Raw genomic sequence first — 19172 nt, forward strand, 5'->3', positions numbered from 1 at the left:
GAGAGAGACAAATGGTAAAAACACATCTTCACTGTGTGGGGTGGGGGAAGGGAGATGTAATGGGTTCGGTCACAGAGATCCGCTTGGGACTGTCACCTGATGTGCTGAAATTACCTCTGAGCCAGTTTTCCCTGCCAGCTTGGGATTTCCAGAACCCTGCCTTGTTGAGCCAGACATGCTAGCCTGCCGCAACACAGATCCAGGGTCTGGGCTATGCCCCCAAAGCTGCAGACTTACTAAAAACAGCTCAGCAAGTTACCTATGTCATGCATGCCGAAGGCGGTACACGAGCTGATTTTCAGTGGGACTCACACTGCCTGGGTCCTGGGAGGCTCTGCATTTTAATTTAATTTTAAAGGAAGCTTCTTAAACATTTTAAAAAGCTTATTTACTTTACATACAACAATAGTTTAGTTATATATTATAAACTTATAGAAAGAGACCTAAAAAGGTTAAAATGTATTACTGGCACACGAAACCTTAAATTAGAGTGAATAAATGAAGACTCGGCACCCTGCTTCTGAAAGGTTGCTGACCCCTGCTCTAGCCCTAGACACCCAGTTCCCAAAGGGATCCAAACCCCCTCCCCCCCCCAATAAATCTGTTTTACTCTGTATAAAGCTTATACAGGGTAAATTCATAAATTGTCTGCCCTCTGTAACAGTGATACATATGCACAGCTGTTTGCTTCCCCAGGTATTAATCACTTACTATGGGTTTATTAATAAATGTGATTTTATTAAGTATAAAAAGTAGGATTTAAGTGGTTTCAATTAATAACAGAACAAAGTAGGACACAAAGCAAAATAAAACAAACTCGCAAATCTAAGCCTAATACATTAAGAAACTGATTACAGGTATCAAGTATCAGAGGGGTAGCCGTGTTAGTCTGGATCTGTTAAAGCAGCAAAGAGTCCTGTGGCACCTTATAGACTAACTGACGTATTGGAACATGAGCTTTCGTGGGTGAATACCCACTTTGTCAGATGCTTGGAGTGGAAATTTCCAGGGGCAGGTATATTTATGCAAGCAAGAAGTGGGCTAGAGATAACAAGGTTAGTTCAATCAGGGAAGATGAGGCCCTCTTTTAGCAGTTGAGATGTGAAAGCCAAGGAAGGAGAAACCGCTTTTGTAGTTGGCAAGCCATTCACAGTCTTTTTGTTTAATCCTGAGCTGATGGTGTCAAATTTGCAGATGAACTGAAGCTCAGCAGTTTCTCTTTGAAGTCTGGTCCTGCTGCAGGATGGCTACATTTAAATCTGCTAGTGTGCGCCCAGGGAGATTGAAGTGTTCTCCTACAGGTTTTTGTATATTGCCATTCCTAGTATCTAATTTGTGTCCATTTATCCTTTTCCGTAGGGACTGTCCAGTTTGGCCGATGTACTTAGCAGCAATGCCCCTCTGCTTACAGTAGATGAGAGGCTGGATATGAGTCACCAGTGTGCCCTTGTTGCCAAGAAGGCTAATGGCATTTTGGGCTGTATAAGTAGGAGCATTGCCAGCAGATTGAGGGATGTGATCATTCCATTCTATTCGGCATAGGTGAGGCCTCATCTGGAGTACTGTGTCCAGTTTTGGGCCCCACACTACAAGAAGGATGTGGAAAAATTGGAAAGAGTCCAGCGGAGGACAAAAAAAATGATTAGGGGGCTGGAGCACAAGACTTACGAGAGGAGGCTGAGTGGACTGGGATTATTTAGTCTGCAGAAGAGAAGAATGAGGTGCGATTTGATAGCTGCTTTCAACTACCTGAAAGGGGGTTCCAAAGAGGGTGGATCTAGACTGTTCTCAGCGGTAGCAGATGACAGACCAAGGAGTAATGGTCTCAAGTTACAGTGGGGGAGGTTTAGGTTGGATATTAGGAAAAACTTTCGCTAGGAAGGTAGTGAAGCACTGGAATGAGTTACCTAGGGAAACAACCACAAAAGTTCATGCTCCAATACGTCTGTTAGTCTATAAGGTGCCACAGGACTCTTTGCTGCTTTTACAGATCCAGACTAATATGGCTTGTTTCTGATACTTATTTCCTTCCTTAGAGGTTTTTAAGATCATGCTTGACAAAGCCCTGGCTGAGATGATTTAGTTGGGGTTGGTCCTGCTTTGAGCAGGGGGTTGGACTTGATACCTCCTGAGGTCCCTTCCAACCCTGATATTATATGATTCCACGAAACTTGTCCTGCTGCTGGTAGGACTTGGCCATCTAGAGAGAACAGGAGGATTCAGTCAGCAGGGACTGCCGACCTGCCCCATTCACCAGGGCTGCCATCCTGTGGCTTCAGCATTAGTCCCTGGGGTGACTTGGGGAACAGTCTCAACCTCTCCCCACCCCACTTCACTGCTGGCAGACTCCCTCCTGCCCCTCTAATAGAGCCCCCTCCCTGCGTGGGGATGGAGCAGAGGGCTCTGAGAACTTGAGCTGTGTGCCCTCAACATCTGGCTGGGATTCCTGGACGAGATTGTTGCTCACGGGCTGTTTGCAAACACCACTAATGTGCCAGGACTGAGGTAGGTCATGCAAATAAACAAGTTACACTAAGATTAGCCCCAGACTCTAGCCCTGAGTTCGCCTCCAACAGGGAGCTGACCTGAAAGGGGCTGGCATTTGCCACCACTCAGTGATAGGGTGGCACATAGGGAACCCAACTGTTTCACAGCTGTGAATAAATGAAGGGAAATCAGTCCTTACCCAGGGAAACAAGGACCTGGTAATTCCTCAGCATCTGGTCCTGGCACAGCCTGGACTCCTGCGTTCTCTCCCAGCTCTGGGAGGGGAGTGGGGACTTGTGGGTACAAGAGGGTCCCGGCCAGTTTGTGCTACCTGTGAGGGTCATGGTAAGACATGGGTAGGGCTGTGTAGTGTGTGTCTGTTGTTAGGCTGTGTGATGTTATGTTACAGGAGATCATCCCCCACCCCCCGGCTGTGTGTGGTGTGTGTGTGTGTCAGAGCAGCGCTCGCTCTGTGTCTATGCGCATTACAAGCAAGGTGTAGGTCTAGAGCCCTTTGTATAGTGGGGGTGCTGACAGCCACTGAACCAAACCGTAACCCCTGTATATATTGGAAGCCACTTCAACTGAGGGGGTGTTGTAGCACCCCTGATTCTAGCCCCTGTGGTTCCAGGAGCTCTCACATGGGCAGGATGGTTTTTTTTGTTTGTTTGTTTGTTGTTGTTTTTTTACAGGAGCTCTCACCCAGCTGTGTAACATGTGTTTCAGGAGCTCACACACATGTCCCTGCCCATCGCCAGGGGGAGGATTGCTGCCCCATACAGATGCTCACGCCCCACCTGGCTACCCCTGGCACCTGCCCATTGGGCCAGGCACTGCACACCACAGATGCCACCTACACCAGCCGCAACAAATGGTCCAAGGTTAAACACATCAAGGGCCTGCGGGATGCCCACCGCAGCCGGCTCTTCCAGAAGTTTGCCCTGCTGTGCTTTGCTGTGAAAGCTACGGTGGAGAAAGGGATGGACTCTGGGTGTGACACAGCCCCAGCCAGAGGGGGTGCTAAAGAGCCCAGCCTTGACCATTACCACTGACCCTGTTGCCCCAAACCCCAGTACCCCCTAACCTCTGTTAGCCCAAGGCCAGCACCCTCCCTGGCTGCTGGAGCAGATGATGCTGGTCTGTGGGGTAGTGTCTCTCCTACTCTTATCCTTCCTCCACTAGACCTTTCCTCTGTCCCACAGCACCTCCCCTAAGGTGGCTGGGTCTCTGTCCCCCTCTAGGAACTGCTTCACATAAGAGGGGGGAAGTGCAGTCCCTGTGGTTCATGTGGTCAGAGGTAACAGCTAAGGATAGCTGGAGAGAGGCAGGTGGTTTAGGGCAGGGAGGGTCGCCAGGGGCCTCAGGATGCCTGGGTTCTATCCCTCTCTCTGGGAGGGGAGGGGCAGCTGGTGGGTTATAGTAATGGGGGCTGGGAACTGGGACTGCCCTGGAATAGGAACCCAGCTGTGTCTCCCCCCTCTCTGCTATTTCAAAGGAGGGACCCAACCCTAATCTGAACACCAACCAGGCCAGCATCATCAAGCAGTGCCAAAGCAAGAGCGTGTCCAAAGCATCCACTGTGATGGCCATCAAGGGAGGGGTACGTAGCTGAGTTGTGCCAGCCCAGCTCATGGGGCACATGGAGGAATTCTGTGCTATTGCGCACGTGCAGAATTCATGTGCCCCATGTTTTTTTTTTCCATTGCAGAATAATTTATTTTGATGGGGAAGATGAAAACACTGGTCTTCACTCACCCCTTCATACAGCATGAAAGAGTAACAGCCCCTGCCCCGCCACAACTTCCCGCATGTCACTGCCAAACTGGGCAAGGGGAGATCTGACCACCTAGGATCGCCCCAGCTTTTAATGAGCTGAAAGGAGGGGCCTGTTCCACAGTATGTACTATTGTATGACTAGTAGGGTTGCCACCTGTCCAGGTTTTGGCTTTTGTGTCCAGGTGCCATTTAGGGTTTCTGGTGTCTGGTTTTTGGGTTCTGGCAACTCTAAATGGTGCCCAAATCAAAAGTCTGTTTACAAGGCAGGAGGAGGCAGCAGAGCTGAGCAAAGATAAAGGAGCTCAGGCAGGCGTACCAGCAGGCAAGGGAGGCAAACCCTCACTCTGGTCCTGCGCTGAGGACCTACCACTTCTATCAGGAGCTGGATGCCACCCTTGGTGGCGACTTCACATCCACTGCCAAGAGCCCTGTGGATACTTTGGTGGGGCTGCAGGCGGTGGACAGGTGCACCTGACACGGGAGAGGAGAACCACAGTAAATGTTCATTTTGGTGTTCATGCTGCTCAGTTATATCAGGTAGAACTGTTCTTTCCTATGTATACTGTGGAAGTGGGTGAAGGGTTAGAGAAATTAAAAAAGAAAAAGAAAAAAAAGAAAACCCCAAAGCACGTACACACAGCCCCAGTCCCAAACCCCTCCCAGCCCTACTTCCCAAAACAAATAAGCATTCATTCGAGCCAACTTATAAACCACCATAAACATACATTTTGGGGAAGCCGCAGAAGGCCGTCCTGGACTGGAATACCGAGCAAAGGTCTCTGCAAGGGATGCCCCTGTGAAAGTAGAATGAATTATATAGTAAAAATAGAAAGGATTAAAGAAATGCTGTCTGTACCTTTAAGCAAAACTGTTGGAATGCTGCAATCCAGGTGTCAGGAATACAGACATTAACATAGAACAATTGCACCGTTTGAGGGCAATTGGTGAAGTATTAGCCTTAAATTGATAACAGTTAGTAAGGAAATAGGATATGCATGCTGTGCCCCAGGTGAATTTTCCTGTTTTGCTTCCTTGTCCCTTTGTCTAATTCCCGCTCTTTTATCTGTATAAATAAGACTGTTTGGGCCTTGCATGGCCACTCACATATTCTGAATGTTATTGGCGGAGCGCTGCGCTAATAAACAGAGTGGTCTGACAAATTGTGAGTCCTGATTCTAACTTTGACACCCCCAAGATACCCCAGGGCATAAAAACCCTCCCAAGAGCAGAAGTAAGTTGGAGATTTGGCAGCAGACCTCTGGGCACCCTTTGCACAGGATAACCTCCTGTCCATCCCCCCGTCCTCTTCTGATGGTACCCCCAGACCTGGCCAGCCTGGGACGGCTTGGCTGTATGAAAGTGGGTCAGGGTTTGAGCACTAACGCTTTTTCCTTACTTTGAGTGACGTGGAAGCAGTTCCTGCACTCACTGCTGATTTTTTAATTATTTTATTAATAAAGCTTTAAAAATTCGTCACATGGTGTGTTCCTGCATCTCATATCCGAACGGTCCTGTGGTCACACACTGATCACCTGAGATCCTAGGGAGATTGGTAACAGAAATCTGTCACAATGCCAAGCAGCTGTTGGGGGTGGGGGGGGAAGATACCCAGCCACCTTACAGGAGGTGCTGTGGGACAGAGGAAAGGTCCAGCGGAGGAAGGATGAGAATGGGAGACACTACCCCAGGGGCCATCAACCTATGGCCCGTGGGCCACATCTGGCTCATGGGACCGTCTTTTCTGAGCTCCCAGCTAGGGAGGCAAGCCTGGGCCCCTCCCCTGCTCCCTCTTCCCCGACCACCCTCCCCCCGAGTCTCTGCCCCTCCAACGTACCCTGATCCCTGACTGCCCCCCACGACCCCTGCCCCTTATCCAATCCCACCCCTGCTTCTCACCAGAGCCAGTCACGGCGCTGTAACACTCCCTGGCAGGAGCAGTGGACTGGAGCGCTAGCAGCATGGCTGCAGGGAAGGGGAGACAGTAGGGGAGGGGCCAGGGCTCGACTCCCTGGCCTGGAGCTCAGGCAAGCCAGACAGGACATGGGCAAACTACAGCCCACAGGCCACATCCAGCCTGCGGGACCGTCCTGTCCAATCCCCTGCCCCGCAGCCATGCTGCTAGCGCTCCAGTGTTACAGCAGTGTGACTGGCTGTGGCGGGGGTGGGATTGGATAAGGGGTAGGGGGTCACGGGGGCGGTCAGGGAGCAGGGGGCACTGGATGGGGCGGAGACTTGGGGGAGTGTGGTCAGTGGAGGGAAGCAAGGGAGTGGAGTTCTAGGGGTTGCTGAGGTGGGAATGTGGATTCTGGTCTGGGGGGTTGGGTAGGGAGTGGGGTCCCAGAGGCAATTAGGGTGGGGGGCTCACTAGAGGGGGCAGTCAAGGGACAAGGAGCAGAGGGGCTTAGATGTGGGGGTGAGGTCCCAGGGGGTGATTACAGGTGGGAGGTCTCTGGAGGGGGGCAGTTAGGGGATAAGGAGCTAGGGGAGTTGGATGTGTTGGGGATTCTGAGGGGGACAGTCGGGGCGGGAAGTGGAATGAGGTGGATGGGGCGGGGTCCATGCTGTTTGGGGAGCATAGTCTCTACCAGGCCCTATGTACCCTTTTACAACCCCATGGGGCCCTCAGGCCAAACTGTTTGCCCACCCTGCACTACCCCACAGACCAGCATCCTCAGCAGCCAGAGGGGGTGCTGGCCTTGGGCTAACAGAGGTTAGGGCGTGCTGCGATTAGGGGCAACAGGGTCCTGTAACCCATGCACACTACACCATACCCAGCCTGGGGTGTGATCTCTTGTAACACACGCACCAACACCACACAGCGAGCACCAAACACAGCCCGACCCATCCCTTACTGTGACACACACGCTGCACAGCCTGGCATGGGTCCTCTTATACCCACTAGTCCCCGCTCCCCTCCCAGAGCCGGGAGAGAACCCAGGAGTCCGGGCTCCCAGCCCTCAGCCCCAGCCAGCTCCCCAGGGCATAGCGGTGCCCCACTCCCAGCCCAGGACGCGACGTGCAGCGAGCGCCCCCCGGCGGCCCGAGTCGGGACCCAGGCGTCCGGGTGGGGCTGGGCCGGAAGGTCCCTTAACTGGGGCTGGCGGCGCAGGCGCGGGGCCGTTGAGTAGCAGGGCTGGAGCCGGCGCATCCCGCAGCCCCCTGCGAGCGGAGCCTTCCTGGGTCCCAGCCCGGCACGTGCGCAGGCGGGTCCCGGCTGCAGCCCCGGGGCGGGGAGCGGGCGAGAGGCGGCCCCGGGGAGGCAGCAGCAGCCGCGGGGCGGGAAGTCGCTGCCCGGGCGGAGGAAGCGGCCGGGGCCGGAGCCGAGCCCGGCGATGGCTGCAGCGGGGCCGGCGCAGGTAGGACGCGGGGCGGGGACTCCCCGGCCGGGCACTGGCTGGTCCCGGCTGGGGGCCAAGCCGAGGGGGCTGGGACCCGGGTCCCTCCCGCGGTAGTGACCGCGGGGCCGGGGGCTGCAGCAGCCGGAGCGCTGGGGCTGGGGAGCGGCGCGGGGGGGCCCTGGCCGGGCGGACACGCGGAGCCGGGCGCGGCCCCTTCCCCCCAGGGCGGCCCGGCGTGTGGCCGGGCAGAGGAGCCTGGGGCGCGGGAGCGGGGCTGAGCACAGGCCTGGGGTGGAGGCGGGGGGAGGAGCCTGTTCCCTGCGCTGGGATTCATAGAATCACTGAACATCAGGGTTGGAAGGGACCTCAGGAGGTATCTAGTCCAACCCCCTGCTCGGAGCAGGGCCAACCCCAACTAAATCATCCCAGCCAGGGCTTTGTCAAGCCTGACCTGAAAAACCTGTAAGAGATTCCACCACCTCCCTAGGTAACCCAGTCCAGTGCTTCACCACCCTCCTAGTGAAATAGTGTTTCCTAATATCCAACCTAAACCTCCCCCACTGCAACTTGAGACCATTACTCCTTGTTCTGTCATCTGTTACCACTGAGAACAGTCTAGATTCAGACCCTTCCTAGCCCCCCGCCCAGAGCCCCATGAAGAGTCAAGGGCGACTCCTGTCCCTGGTGAACAGGACCCTGGGTCCCTGCGGGAGCTGTGCGGGGGGGGAGTCTCCCTGGGTCACAGGTGCTGGGCGGGGGGTTCCCTGGGAGTCGCTCCCCTAGAAACAGCGTCCCCTGTTGAGACTCCGGGCTGGGGGCTGGAGCGGAAGGTGCTGAGTGTGTAACGCTTGTTGCCAGCAGCTCCAGGTGGCGTTTGAGGACGTTGCTCTGTATTTCACCCGGGAGGAGTGGGAGCTCCTATCCCAGCCAGAGCAGCAGCTGTACCGGGACCAGATGCTGAGGAATTACTGGACCCTTGTTTCCTTAGGTAAGGATCTATTTATCTTAACTCCCAGAACCGTGAAATATCTGGGTTCCCTCGTTGCCTCACCTGCCATGTGCCACCATGTGCCTGAGTAGTTGCAAATGTCAGCCTCGTTCAGTTTGGCTTCCTGTTAAAGATGAAATCAGGGCTACAGAGCCTGGGGCTAATCTTAGTGTAATTTGTTTACCTACCTCAGTCCTGGCACAGGGCTGGTTGCAAACAGTACATGAGCACATAAGACTAATAATGCAGGAAGAAAACAGCTCCCCACTGCCCCCCCCCCCCCCCAAATGAACATCATAATCTTAACTGTGCATTTGAACAATTCTTGCACCCTAAACAAAAATGATAGGTCTGTATAACAGTGATACCTGCCACGACACAACCCCAAAGTAAATTGAGAAGAGTCATAGACGTTGCTGTTTCAGAGTACAAACTGAACTTGCCTGGCAGGAGATGGGACGAAATCTCCTCTAAGGACGATTTATTTCATTATTCTCCTGCTTGGGATCTCCTACGCTTTCATCTCTAGTGTCCGAAATTGGGGCCTCATTGCACCCAGTGCTGCGCAGACAAACACTGACCGAGATCGGGGCCTATTGTGCTGGGTTGCACCAATATATAAATGAGTCCCAACCCCCAAAACTTTAGTAATAAAACTGATTAATTCCCCCCAAACAGGCTATTCAGGTTCCACACCGGACTTAATCCAGCGGTTTGAGGCAGGGGAGGCAGAGCTCTGGATCCAAGATTATGAGGACTCCAGGGAAACCTCAGGGCTTGAGAGCCCCTCCTCAGGTGAGTCATAATAATCCAATCCCTTCTGATTTACGCACCTGCTAGTGGAGGGCTCCTTAATGTAGAAGGCAAAGGCACAGTGAGATCCACTGGCTGGGAACCGAAGGGGACAAATGGAGGCTGGGAATTAGAGGCCAGTATTTATTTTGGAGGGGAAGGAGTTAGTGGGCTGGAGGCAGGAATCATTGGGGAGCTTCTTTGGCTGGGATAGGCAGAAAGCCAGGCTGGATGGGCACGATGAGCCTGTCTGGCCTTGATATCTATGAATCCTAGAAATCATAGACATGTAGGACTGGAAGGGACCTCAGTAGGTCCTCTAGTCCAGTCCCCTGCACTGAGACAGGACTAAGTATTACCTAGTTCATTCCTGACAGGTGTTTGTCTAACCAGTTTTTAGAAACCTCCCATGATGGAAATTCCACAACCATCACAGGTAATTTGTTCCAGGGCTTAACTACACTTCAGAGTTTTCCCTAATCTCTAACCTAAATCTCCTTTGCTGCAATTTAATCCCATTACTACTTGTCCTGGCCTCAGTGGATAAGGAGAACAATTTATCACCCTTTACTTTGTAACAACCTTTTACGTACTTGAAGACTGTTATCAAGCCCGCCTAGCCTTTCCTTCGCCAGACTAAAGATCGAGAGAACATGACCTACGAGGAATGATTGGATTTGTTTAATCATTCTCGTTGCTCCCCTCTGACCCTGTTCAGTTTGTCTACATCCTTTCTGGAGTGTGGGTGGGATCCCAAAACTGTGAAAGAGAAATGGATTGGAGGTGGGGAGGTGATGAAATTGGAAGAAGGGTGGGATAGTGATATGGGACAATGTGGGAAGGCGGAAGATTTGAGAGATGCTGAGGGAAAGAGAGAGGTCTCGGGGCGGGGGGGGGGGAGAATATGCGGGCTGCATTTACCTAGGGGGGGGAGACATTGCAGTAGGATTCAGAAGATCTTGGTTCAGTTCTAGAAGCGAGTCACTACAGCTCCACCATGCCTCAGTTACCCCACCTGTGTAATGGAGAGGGCACTGAGGCTGTGAGGATAAAATCTGTGTGTTTGGCACTGGGGAGTGACAAGCACCTGGCTAGAAAGACACGCCTGCTAGTATATAGACCACAACACCACCTAGGCTTCCCACATCTCAGAAAATCATACCGAGGCAGGGGTGCCCTAGAGATTTTTTTCAAATGGGCTTCGTGCCGCTGACCCTCTTGACTCAAGCGGTCTGTGCTGGTGCCATGTGGCCCTTGGCACCCAGATCCAGAAATAGTTCACATAGGGACAAAAACCTGTTTGCAGCGTGGGAGACTATCCCTGAGTCACTGGCCCTTGGCAGAGAAAGCGCTGTCCTCTCCAGGTTCCCACCCAGCCTGCTCTCTGCCACTTCACTTTGCATGTGACATCTCAGACAGGAGAAACCTGCTCCAGCAAACAAGGAGAAAGCTGGGAATGACTCAGGGCAGGGCAGGGTCAGTCACGTATGATAAGTGATGAGTGTGAGGTTACACCACGTGGAGGACACTATTTTGTAGAGCAAGTCTCTGGCACTTCCAGCGCGTCACCGTAATGCTCTGAAACTGCCCTGTGTTCCAGGCAGCGCCACTTTGGGAGCGGACATGTTTGGAAGCCAGACAAAATCGTCCTTCGGGCCACATCTTGGAGTACCCTGGTGTACGGGCTGGGTGTGAGGGAGAGGGAGTGGAATGGCCTTTGTCACATCCCCCCCTCCTCCTCTCTCAGTGGCACAAAATTGCTGTCACTTACATTGCTTCAGTGTCAATGCTTAGCACAGCCCTCAGCCTTAACACGGTCTGTGACTGTCTGCAGATCAAAGGCCTGCCGGGTAGCAGCCATTCACCCCTTCCAGCTCCGCAGTATCACTGATTGGGTTGTAAAACAAAAGACATGGTTTTCAGATTACATCTCACAAACCCTGAGTGACTTGTCATCCCCTCTATCCCCTTCACCCACCCCCCAAAAAAACCCTACCCTCTTGCGGATTTTAGTTTAGTTTTATTGAAAAGGACTCACTCCCCCGCAGGAATAAACTGCGTAGTTCTAAGCAGCTTGATACCGGTCTCACTGCATCTACGTGAGCTAGTTTCGAACCAATATGGTTAAAATAGTGCAGACACTGTGGAACAGGCCTCATGGTATAAAACAGGAGAATGTGAAGAACCAGCCACATGTAAATAAAAACCTCTGATTGAAATGAAGCCAAAATCAATTTGAAACAAAGCACGGTCCCTATTTGTTAGCACTTTGAGGCCCTAGTTCTGGATGAGGGCCCTATTGTGCCAGGCGCTGCCTGTGTCCTGGGCAAGCTACAGTTTAATCATCAAAGAAAACCCAAGAGGTGCGTGGTGCACATGGGAGCAGGCCCTAGGCGCTGCGCAAACAACATAGGGTAGAACCACCAAGTCAGGCTGCAGATTTGTTATGGTATTTGGTATCATAAATTACAGAAAATGTAGTAAAAGGCACAGGTCACTAAACTTCCTGTGACTGCTCCCTCATTTTTAACAAAACCTGCCCTCCTCCTCGCCATGCCTATGGGGCACTAACTGCCCAGCACTTCCCCCAGTGCTGCAATCCTGACCGCAGCCTGGTGCAGAGGGGTTGGTGCGAGCTAGAGAGGGACTGGGTGGCAAGGCCATTCACTGAAGTTTGGCTTCCTTCCCCCACCATTATCACTGGGGGTGGTGGCAAATCCGAGTGGCGCTGTAACCCCGCAGACCAGGTCTCAGTACCCAGAGAGAAGTGTTGGGTCCAACCCTGTGAGACAGGACCCGCCATTGCAAAGTGAGGCTTCCGTCCAAAGAACAGTCACGGACGATTGGTGAAATCGCTTCATCTGTGACATTTTCCATCCTTGACAAACCTGTAGCCTTAACCATGAGCTCTCTCCAGCAGGGCTCGGGATCCTGGGGGGAATGCGGACACAGAGTGAATGTGGGGAAAGTGCGGCGGGGAAGCAGGATTCCACGTCCCACATAGGGATTCATGCACAGGACGCAGTCCATCCCCAGGCTAAACTCAGCCAGAGACTAGACCTTGCTACACACCAGAGACTCCCCATGGGCCAGCGTCCCCACTGCTGCATCGACTGCGGCAAGAGCTTCAGGAGTCCCTCCGCGCTGACCCAGCACCAGTACACGCACGCTCGGGCGTGGCTGCACCGCTGCTCTGACTGTGGCAAGGCCTTTGCACGGAGTGCATACCTGAGAAGACACCAGAGCGTGCACACCGGGGAGCGGCCACATCGCTGTCCTGAGTGCGGCAAGGGCTTTGCAGAGAGTTCAGGCCTGAGAGTACACCTGCGCATGCACACCGGGGAGCGGCCGTACCAGTGTGCTCACTGTGGTAAGGGATTCTGCAGTTCGTCCTCACTGACCCAGCACCAGCTCACGCACACCGGGGAGCGGCCGCATCACTGTGCTGACTGCGGCAAGGGCTTTGCATGGCGCTCACACCTGAAAAGACACCAGCTCATGCACACTGGGGAGCGGCCGCATCACTGTTCTGACTGTGGCAAGAGCTTTACAGAGAGCTCAACGCTGAGAATACATCAGCGCACACACACTGGGGAGCGGCCGCACCACTGTGCCCACTGCAATAAGGGTTTTGCAGAGAGCTCAAGCCTAAGGAAACACCAGTGCACGCACACTGGGGAGTGGCCACACCGTTGTGCCCACTGTGGTAAGGGATTCCGCTGTGCCTCCACACTGACACTGCACCAGCGTGCACACACTGGGGAGCAGCCACACCGTTGTGCCCACTGTGGTAAGGGATTCCGCTGTGCCTCCACACTGACACGGCACCAGCGCGCACACACTGGGGAGCAACCGTACTGCTGTGCTGACTGCGGGAAAGGCTTTGCAGGGCGCTCACGGCTGAGAATTCACCAGCGCATGCACACTGGGGAGCGGCCATATCGCTGTGCTTACTGTGGCAAGGGCTTTGTAGAGAGGTCAAACCTGAGATCACACCAACGCACGCACACTGGGGAGCGACCGTATCACTGTACTGACTGCGGCAAGGGCTTTGCACAGTCCTCAACCCTGAAAAAACACCAGCGCACGCACCGGGGAGCAGCCACAGCACTGTGATGATTCTGGTAAGAATGTAAAAAAAAACAGTCCACCCACCAAGCACCAATGCACGCACACTAGGGGAGGACATTCCGATGCGCTGGCTGCAACAAGAGCTTTGCACAGGCCTCCTCCTTGATACCACATTGGTTCATTCACAGCTGAGAGCAGCAGTACAGCTGTGCTGACTGGGGCAAGCCCTTTGCTAGATTGGCCAACCTCATCCAGCATCTGGTCACGCGCACGAATGTCCCTCTGCCACCGCCAGGGCCTGAGGGGCTTCTGGGAGCTAGTGCAGACCAGGGAGCGGTCCTGTCCCAGTGATGCCCAGCAGAGAGACACTGGGGGACATGGAAGGGGACTTGGCTGACCAAGTGTGGGAAAGATCAGACAGGTGGAGGGAATTTAGAGCAGATGGTCACAGCCTACTGCATTAGGGAGCTTTCCCTCTCATATAGGTGTTTCCAACCAGGTCTCTCTGTCCCCAGGTCAGTCACTCACTCATCTCACTGGGATGCAGCCAGGATAACCCCCCTTCCATCCCTTGTCTTGATGGGACCTAGCCAGGAACTTCCCCCCACACCTTGCTCTGTTCCAGCCAGCAGGTGACTCTTGGGTGACATCTGGAGGCGGAATTTGCAGTCCTCTCAGCATGGATTGGGTTGAGGGGTGGGGCATGACAGCCCAGTGTGTGTGATTGAAAGACAACTGAGGAATTGCTCATGCAGTCTACTTTAAATAGAAATGTGATGAAGAACTAAGTACCTGATGTGGAACAAAGATCTATCTAACCACTTGTTTCTTTGCTATTGAAAAGCTGATGCATTCACACAGCAGGTGGAGAAGCCAATGTGAAGTGCAACCAATGAAAGTGTTCTAAGGCCTAGCTGACCATGAGGTCTGATGAACTGTATGACAGACAGGCACATAGGGAGAGTTTCCCATTACTCTTGGGGGAATTCTGAACCTAAAAATTCTATGAACAATATTTTAAAATTCTGCACATTTTATTTGTCAGAATAACACAATATAATCATGCTAGTTTGTTGTTTTGGTAATTTTTCAAAATACTTGTCGGCAAGTATGTCTGTAACAATGCAGACAACAAAAAAGATTCAGAAAGTGTATTTTGACAAATAGATTCTTTACTAGGCTATTAATATGGAAATTTGAGTAAGAATCTATGTAAACTACAATACAGAAACGTATTTCCTGCACCCCTCAGCAGAAGTACAAAGGCTTGGGGAAATCAGGAGTAACAGAGGAGCTGAGGGAGTGGGAAGTAATTGCTGGAAGTAGCCTGGGAGTGAAGCAGGAGGGCTGTTGGGTGTGGGTGGGAAAAGTATGTAACAGATTTGGGGGGGGCAGGGGATTGTTAGAGTTGGGGAGTCTCCCTCATGCGTCCCTGGCTGATCTGCTAGCCTCTGCCATTCAGTTAGGCACATCTGCCCTGTCTTGTGTCCCCCTGCACTCTCCTCGCCCCATCTCTGTGTGGTCCTGCACACCCACTCCCACTTAGACCCCATCTGTAACGTTCATGGGAGGCTACGGGCCTACCCTGAGTGCTCTGCAAGAATGAGGCCCACACGCACCATGAGTTATTGGCTTTAATGAAGGTAAAGTGACACAGCCGCAACGGGGACTCCAGGCGTTGCTGTCACGGAGGCGGGGAACCCAGCACCGAAGCTCATCTCGGCCTGGGTCAGAGTCCAAAGGTGGGACCGGAAGCATACAGCTATATATACACAATACAAAACAACTCATACATATGCAAGAAGGGACTTCCCACAGGCTATGTCTGCCCTTTGGCCTAAGGCCATACAAACTGGTTTCAACCAGTTAAAAGCAAGTTATAACTGGCATGCTATGTCCTACAATGACCGGCCACTTAGCAAGCAGGGGCTTTTCACAAGGCCACCGAGAAAGCGGAAATACCCTAGCTAGGCCGTGACACAGTCTTTCGCAGTCCCCTACACCATCCCAGTCTTCCTCTCCTCCAGCACTTCTGAATCCCAGCCTATGTGATCCACGCAGGAGCCCTATGTGCCCTGCTCTGTCTGTCCCCGCTCTCATATTGTGTGTTTCCTCACCTGGGCCCATGGGCAGGTTGCTGTGAGGAATGCCACTTCTGCTATGGCTCTGAGCTGGCTGCCCTCTGTTCTGGTGCCACAACAGCTCCTGGTGGGAAGAAGGTGTAACTGCAGTGCCTCACTGGCAAAACATATTTTCTGCTAGGAGGGGGAAAAAAAAATCTGTGGGGGACATGGATTCTGCGCCTGTGCAGTGGTGCACAATTTCATCAGGCCTATGCAGGAGAGCACATTCAGCCTGAGCTCCTGTACAACACAGGCCAAAGAATTTCCCTGAGTAAATGCCTGTTTGAACTAGAGCAGAGCTTTTGTTTTTGTTTTTTTTTATCCAATCTTGATTCTTGATTTTAAAATTGCTAGAGATGAAGAATCCACCAGGATGCTTTGGAAGTTATAAATTGTACATGCATGGTTAGAAGTAGGGAAGGACGTTTGTTTTTATTTTACCATGTGCCTGTGAAGAAGAGCTTTAAGTTGCCATCTTCCCCTCCCCTTTTCTCCTCCTCCCCCCGACAGCTCACACTGCAATGAAGTGAGGAATTCTCTGTTGCAAAAACAGCTTATGAACACAGGGAAATGGTTATGAACGTTCTCAGGGGAGAGTCAAAGAGCACAATGCCTCTTGCAGGGGAACAGCCATTGCACCAGATGTTTTCTGTGCAAAGATAGGCTGAAGGCAGCAGTAGCTTGCTACGCAGCGTGGGCTTCATCCCCCTAGGGCAGTGGCTGCTTTTTCCCCTTCCATGAAAGTCTGTCTGATGCTTTGATTGCCCCACCCCTTACACAACAGCTCCTTGACTGGACTGACACAGCCCACCCTGATCTGTGTTTTGGGGTTGGAGAAGGAAAAAATGCCTCAACACTTGGGGTAGGTGGGTGTTTGATTTGGTTGTACTTGAAATGTATTATTCTACTGAAATACTTAAAGATGGGGGCCAGCTGTACATCTCAAAGTGCTTTACAAAGCCACTTAGTGCCTCAATTCCCATTTTACAGATGGGGAAACTAAGGCACAGAGAGCCTCACCCAAGGTCAGTCAACAGGCCAGTGGCAGAGCTGGGAATGGAACTCTGGTCTTCTAGATCCCAGCCCATAGCTCAGCCCACTGAACCACACTGCCTTTTAAAACAGCTCTTCAGTGTGTAGTGTCTTGCCGTGCCATTAAATAAAAACACTGGGTTTCACACACCTCTTCGTACAGCGTGAAAGAGTAACGTCCCCTACAACCCTCCAAATGTCACCACCAAAGTGGGCAAGGGGAGATTTGACTATCCAGGAATGCCCCAGCTTTTAATGAGCTGAATGGAGAGGCCTGTTCCACAGTATGTACTATTGTATGACTGGTAGGGTTGCCACCTGTCCAGGTTTTGGCTTTTGTGTCCAGGTGCCATTTAGGGTTTCTGGGTGTCTGGTTTTTTGGATCTGGCAACTCTAAATGGTGCCCAAATCAAAAGTCTGTTTACAAGGCAGGAGGAGGCAGCAGAGCTGAGCAAAGATAAAGGAGCTCAGGCAGGCGTACCAGCAGGCAAGGGATGCAAACCCTCACTCTGGTCCTACGCTGAGGACCTACGATTTCTATAAGGAGCTGGATGCCACCCTTGGTGGCGACTTCACATCCACTGCCAAGAGCCCTGTGGATACTTTGGTGGGGCTGCAGGCGGTGGACAGGGGGCTCAAGCCCGAGAACGAAGTCGTGGGCAAAGAGGTCAAGTTGGAGAACGTTGTGCAGTCCGCAGTAGGGTTATCTGGTGGCACGGCGAGTCAGGAGTTCTCCTCTCCAGAGGGGTCCAGTCGGTCTCAGCAGTCTGTTTGTGGCCCACATGACACGGGAGAGGAGAACCATAATAAATGTTCATTTTGGCGTTCATGCTGCTCAGTTATATCAGGTAGAACTGTTCTTTCCTATGTATACTGTGGAAGTGGGTGAAGGGATAGAGAAATTAAGAAAGAAAGAAAACCCCAAAACATGCACACACAGCCCCAGTCCCAAACCCCTCCCAGCCCTACTTCCCAAAACGAATAAGCATTCATTCAAGCCAACTTATAAACCACCATAAGCATACATTCAAACTAGCTTTATAGACGTCACCCACTCACATACACATTCATACTTGTTTTTCAGCATTATTTCATACAGAATACTCACGCAGTCTAGCTTAAAAGAAATCTAACAGTGTTCAATTGTTCAGCACACCCCATGTAAACAAAATGTAGGGATAGTTTAAACTATTTTGTGTTAGAGTTGATTGCACTTTTTACCAGAGCTATAAATGTTGTTTATTTATACGTACATACAGACACATAACACTTTAACATCCACCCTTCCCTCCTCTTTCTCAAAACAGTTAAGCATACACTCAAGCCAAACTGCATATTATTGTATAGATAAGCTACTTTAAGCATACAATCAAGTTCGTTTTATTGACAGTTAAGTCTCACAGAATATCATACTTGTTTTCAGCAGTATTTTATATAAAACACACACACACAGTCTAATATCAGGTAAATCTAACAATGTAAAGTTGGACAATACGCCCATGTATGAGACAAAATGCAGACTTGGTTATTGATTTATTTGGCACATTTAGCAAAATACTAAAAAAGAAATAAGAAATCATGATACACTTAGGCCTGGCAGAAGCTATAAAAAGCCCTAGAAGCATCTGCATTTTGCCTCTTTCCTGCACTGATCTCTGGACTATGGACTTATAATAAAAGGAGCTTTCTAATCAATGGACTCAGGACCTTCCATTCTTTTGGATGCCATCGGAGACTTAACAAGTCAGCAGTTTATTCCATCACTGCTTCAAACCAGCCACAAGAACTTTGCAATGTGTGTATGTGTTTGATTCCTTTAACTGTTTTAACCCTCACTTCCTTCTTTTCGCTTATACCTAAACCTTTAGATACTAGATACCAAAGGATTGGCAACCACAATTATTGGGCAAGATCTGAGCTATATATTAACCTGGGAAGGGGGTGGGTCTTTTGGGATCAGAAGAACTCTTTGATGAAATTCGTTGTAAACAACCACTCATCATTAAATCTAGTGTCTGGGTGGTGAAACAAGGACTGGGATACCTAAGGAGGCTCCAGTTCTGACTGTTAGCCACTGTGGTGAGACAAATGTTTACTGGTTTGGTATATCTTGTGGAGGAATAACCACCAGGTTTGGCATGTCTGCACCTACCTATTTCTCAGCAGTTTGTCCTGAATGTAGTATTCTTGGTGTGACCCTCTGAAGCACAGTGACACTAGCGCAGGGTGATTATCCCCACAGCCACGACTGTGGGATTCTTACACGTGCCTCTGCTGCTGGAAACAGGACACTGGAGTGGACACACCTCTGCTCTGATTCCCTGTGACCTAAGTGATTTGCCCAATGTCACAGAGGCAGCAAGTGCCAGAGCTAAGAATAGACACCAGGACTCCTGTAGCCCAGCCCAGCCCAGCCCCATAGCCACAAGCCCAGCCTCGCTCCCTCATTCAAGGCTCCCAGTGCCCCTCAGCATGGCCCAGAGAATGCAGCAAGGCTGCAGCTCATGAGTCCCTCTGGCCCGTGAGCTGGGGCTGCTGGGACCGGGCTCTGTACCCCTCCCTTGA

The 19172-nt window shown here is 51.6% G+C and overlaps 1 protein-coding gene across 3 annotated transcripts; it reads left to right on the forward strand.

Moving 5' to 3' along the window:
- Positions 1 to 7523: 7523 nt before the first annotated feature.
- On the forward strand, positions 7524 to 13961 carry LOC115651422 (zinc finger protein 664-like). Of its 3 annotated transcripts, none has more exons than XM_030562443.1 (4): positions 7524 to 7619; positions 8460 to 8589; positions 9268 to 9384; positions 12299 to 13961. In XM_030562443.1, exons 1-4 carry the CDS (start codon positions 7596 to 7598, stop codon positions 13495 to 13497), a joined length of 1470 nt encoding a protein of 489 aa, XP_030418303.1. In that variant the 5' UTR covers positions 7524 to 7595; the 3' UTR covers positions 13498 to 13961. The 3 variants fall into 3 exon arrangements, with proteins under 3 accessions (XP_030418303.1, XP_030418305.1, XP_030418306.1); XM_030562445.1 differs by having other exon boundaries at positions 12302 to 13961; XM_030562446.1 differs by having other exon boundaries at positions 8463 to 8589.
- Positions 13962 to 19172: the final 5211 nt, after the last annotated feature.

This window comes from Gopherus evgoodei, chromosome 4, assembly GCF_007399415.2.
Source record: "Gopherus evgoodei ecotype Sinaloan lineage chromosome 4, rGopEvg1_v1.p, whole genome shotgun sequence".
In the NCBI taxonomy this organism is placed as follows: domain Eukaryota; kingdom Metazoa; phylum Chordata; order Testudines; family Testudinidae; genus Gopherus; species Gopherus evgoodei.

What these genes read in the sequence shown, in the direction of transcription:
- LOC115651422 (XM_030562443.1), top strand. Translation starts at nt 7,596, where the DNA reads ATGGCTGCAGCGGGGCCGGCGCAG. An exon ending in CTGGACCCTTGTTTCCTTAG is followed by an intron (nt 8,590 to 9,267) that starts GTAAGGATCTAT and finishes CCCCCCAAACAG; the next exon opens with GCTATTCAGGTTCCACACCG. An exon ending in GCTTGAGAGCCCCTCCTCAG is followed by an intron (nt 9,385 to 12,298) that starts GTGAGTCATAAT and finishes AGCTCTCTCCAG; the next exon opens with CAGGGCTCGGGATCCTGGGG.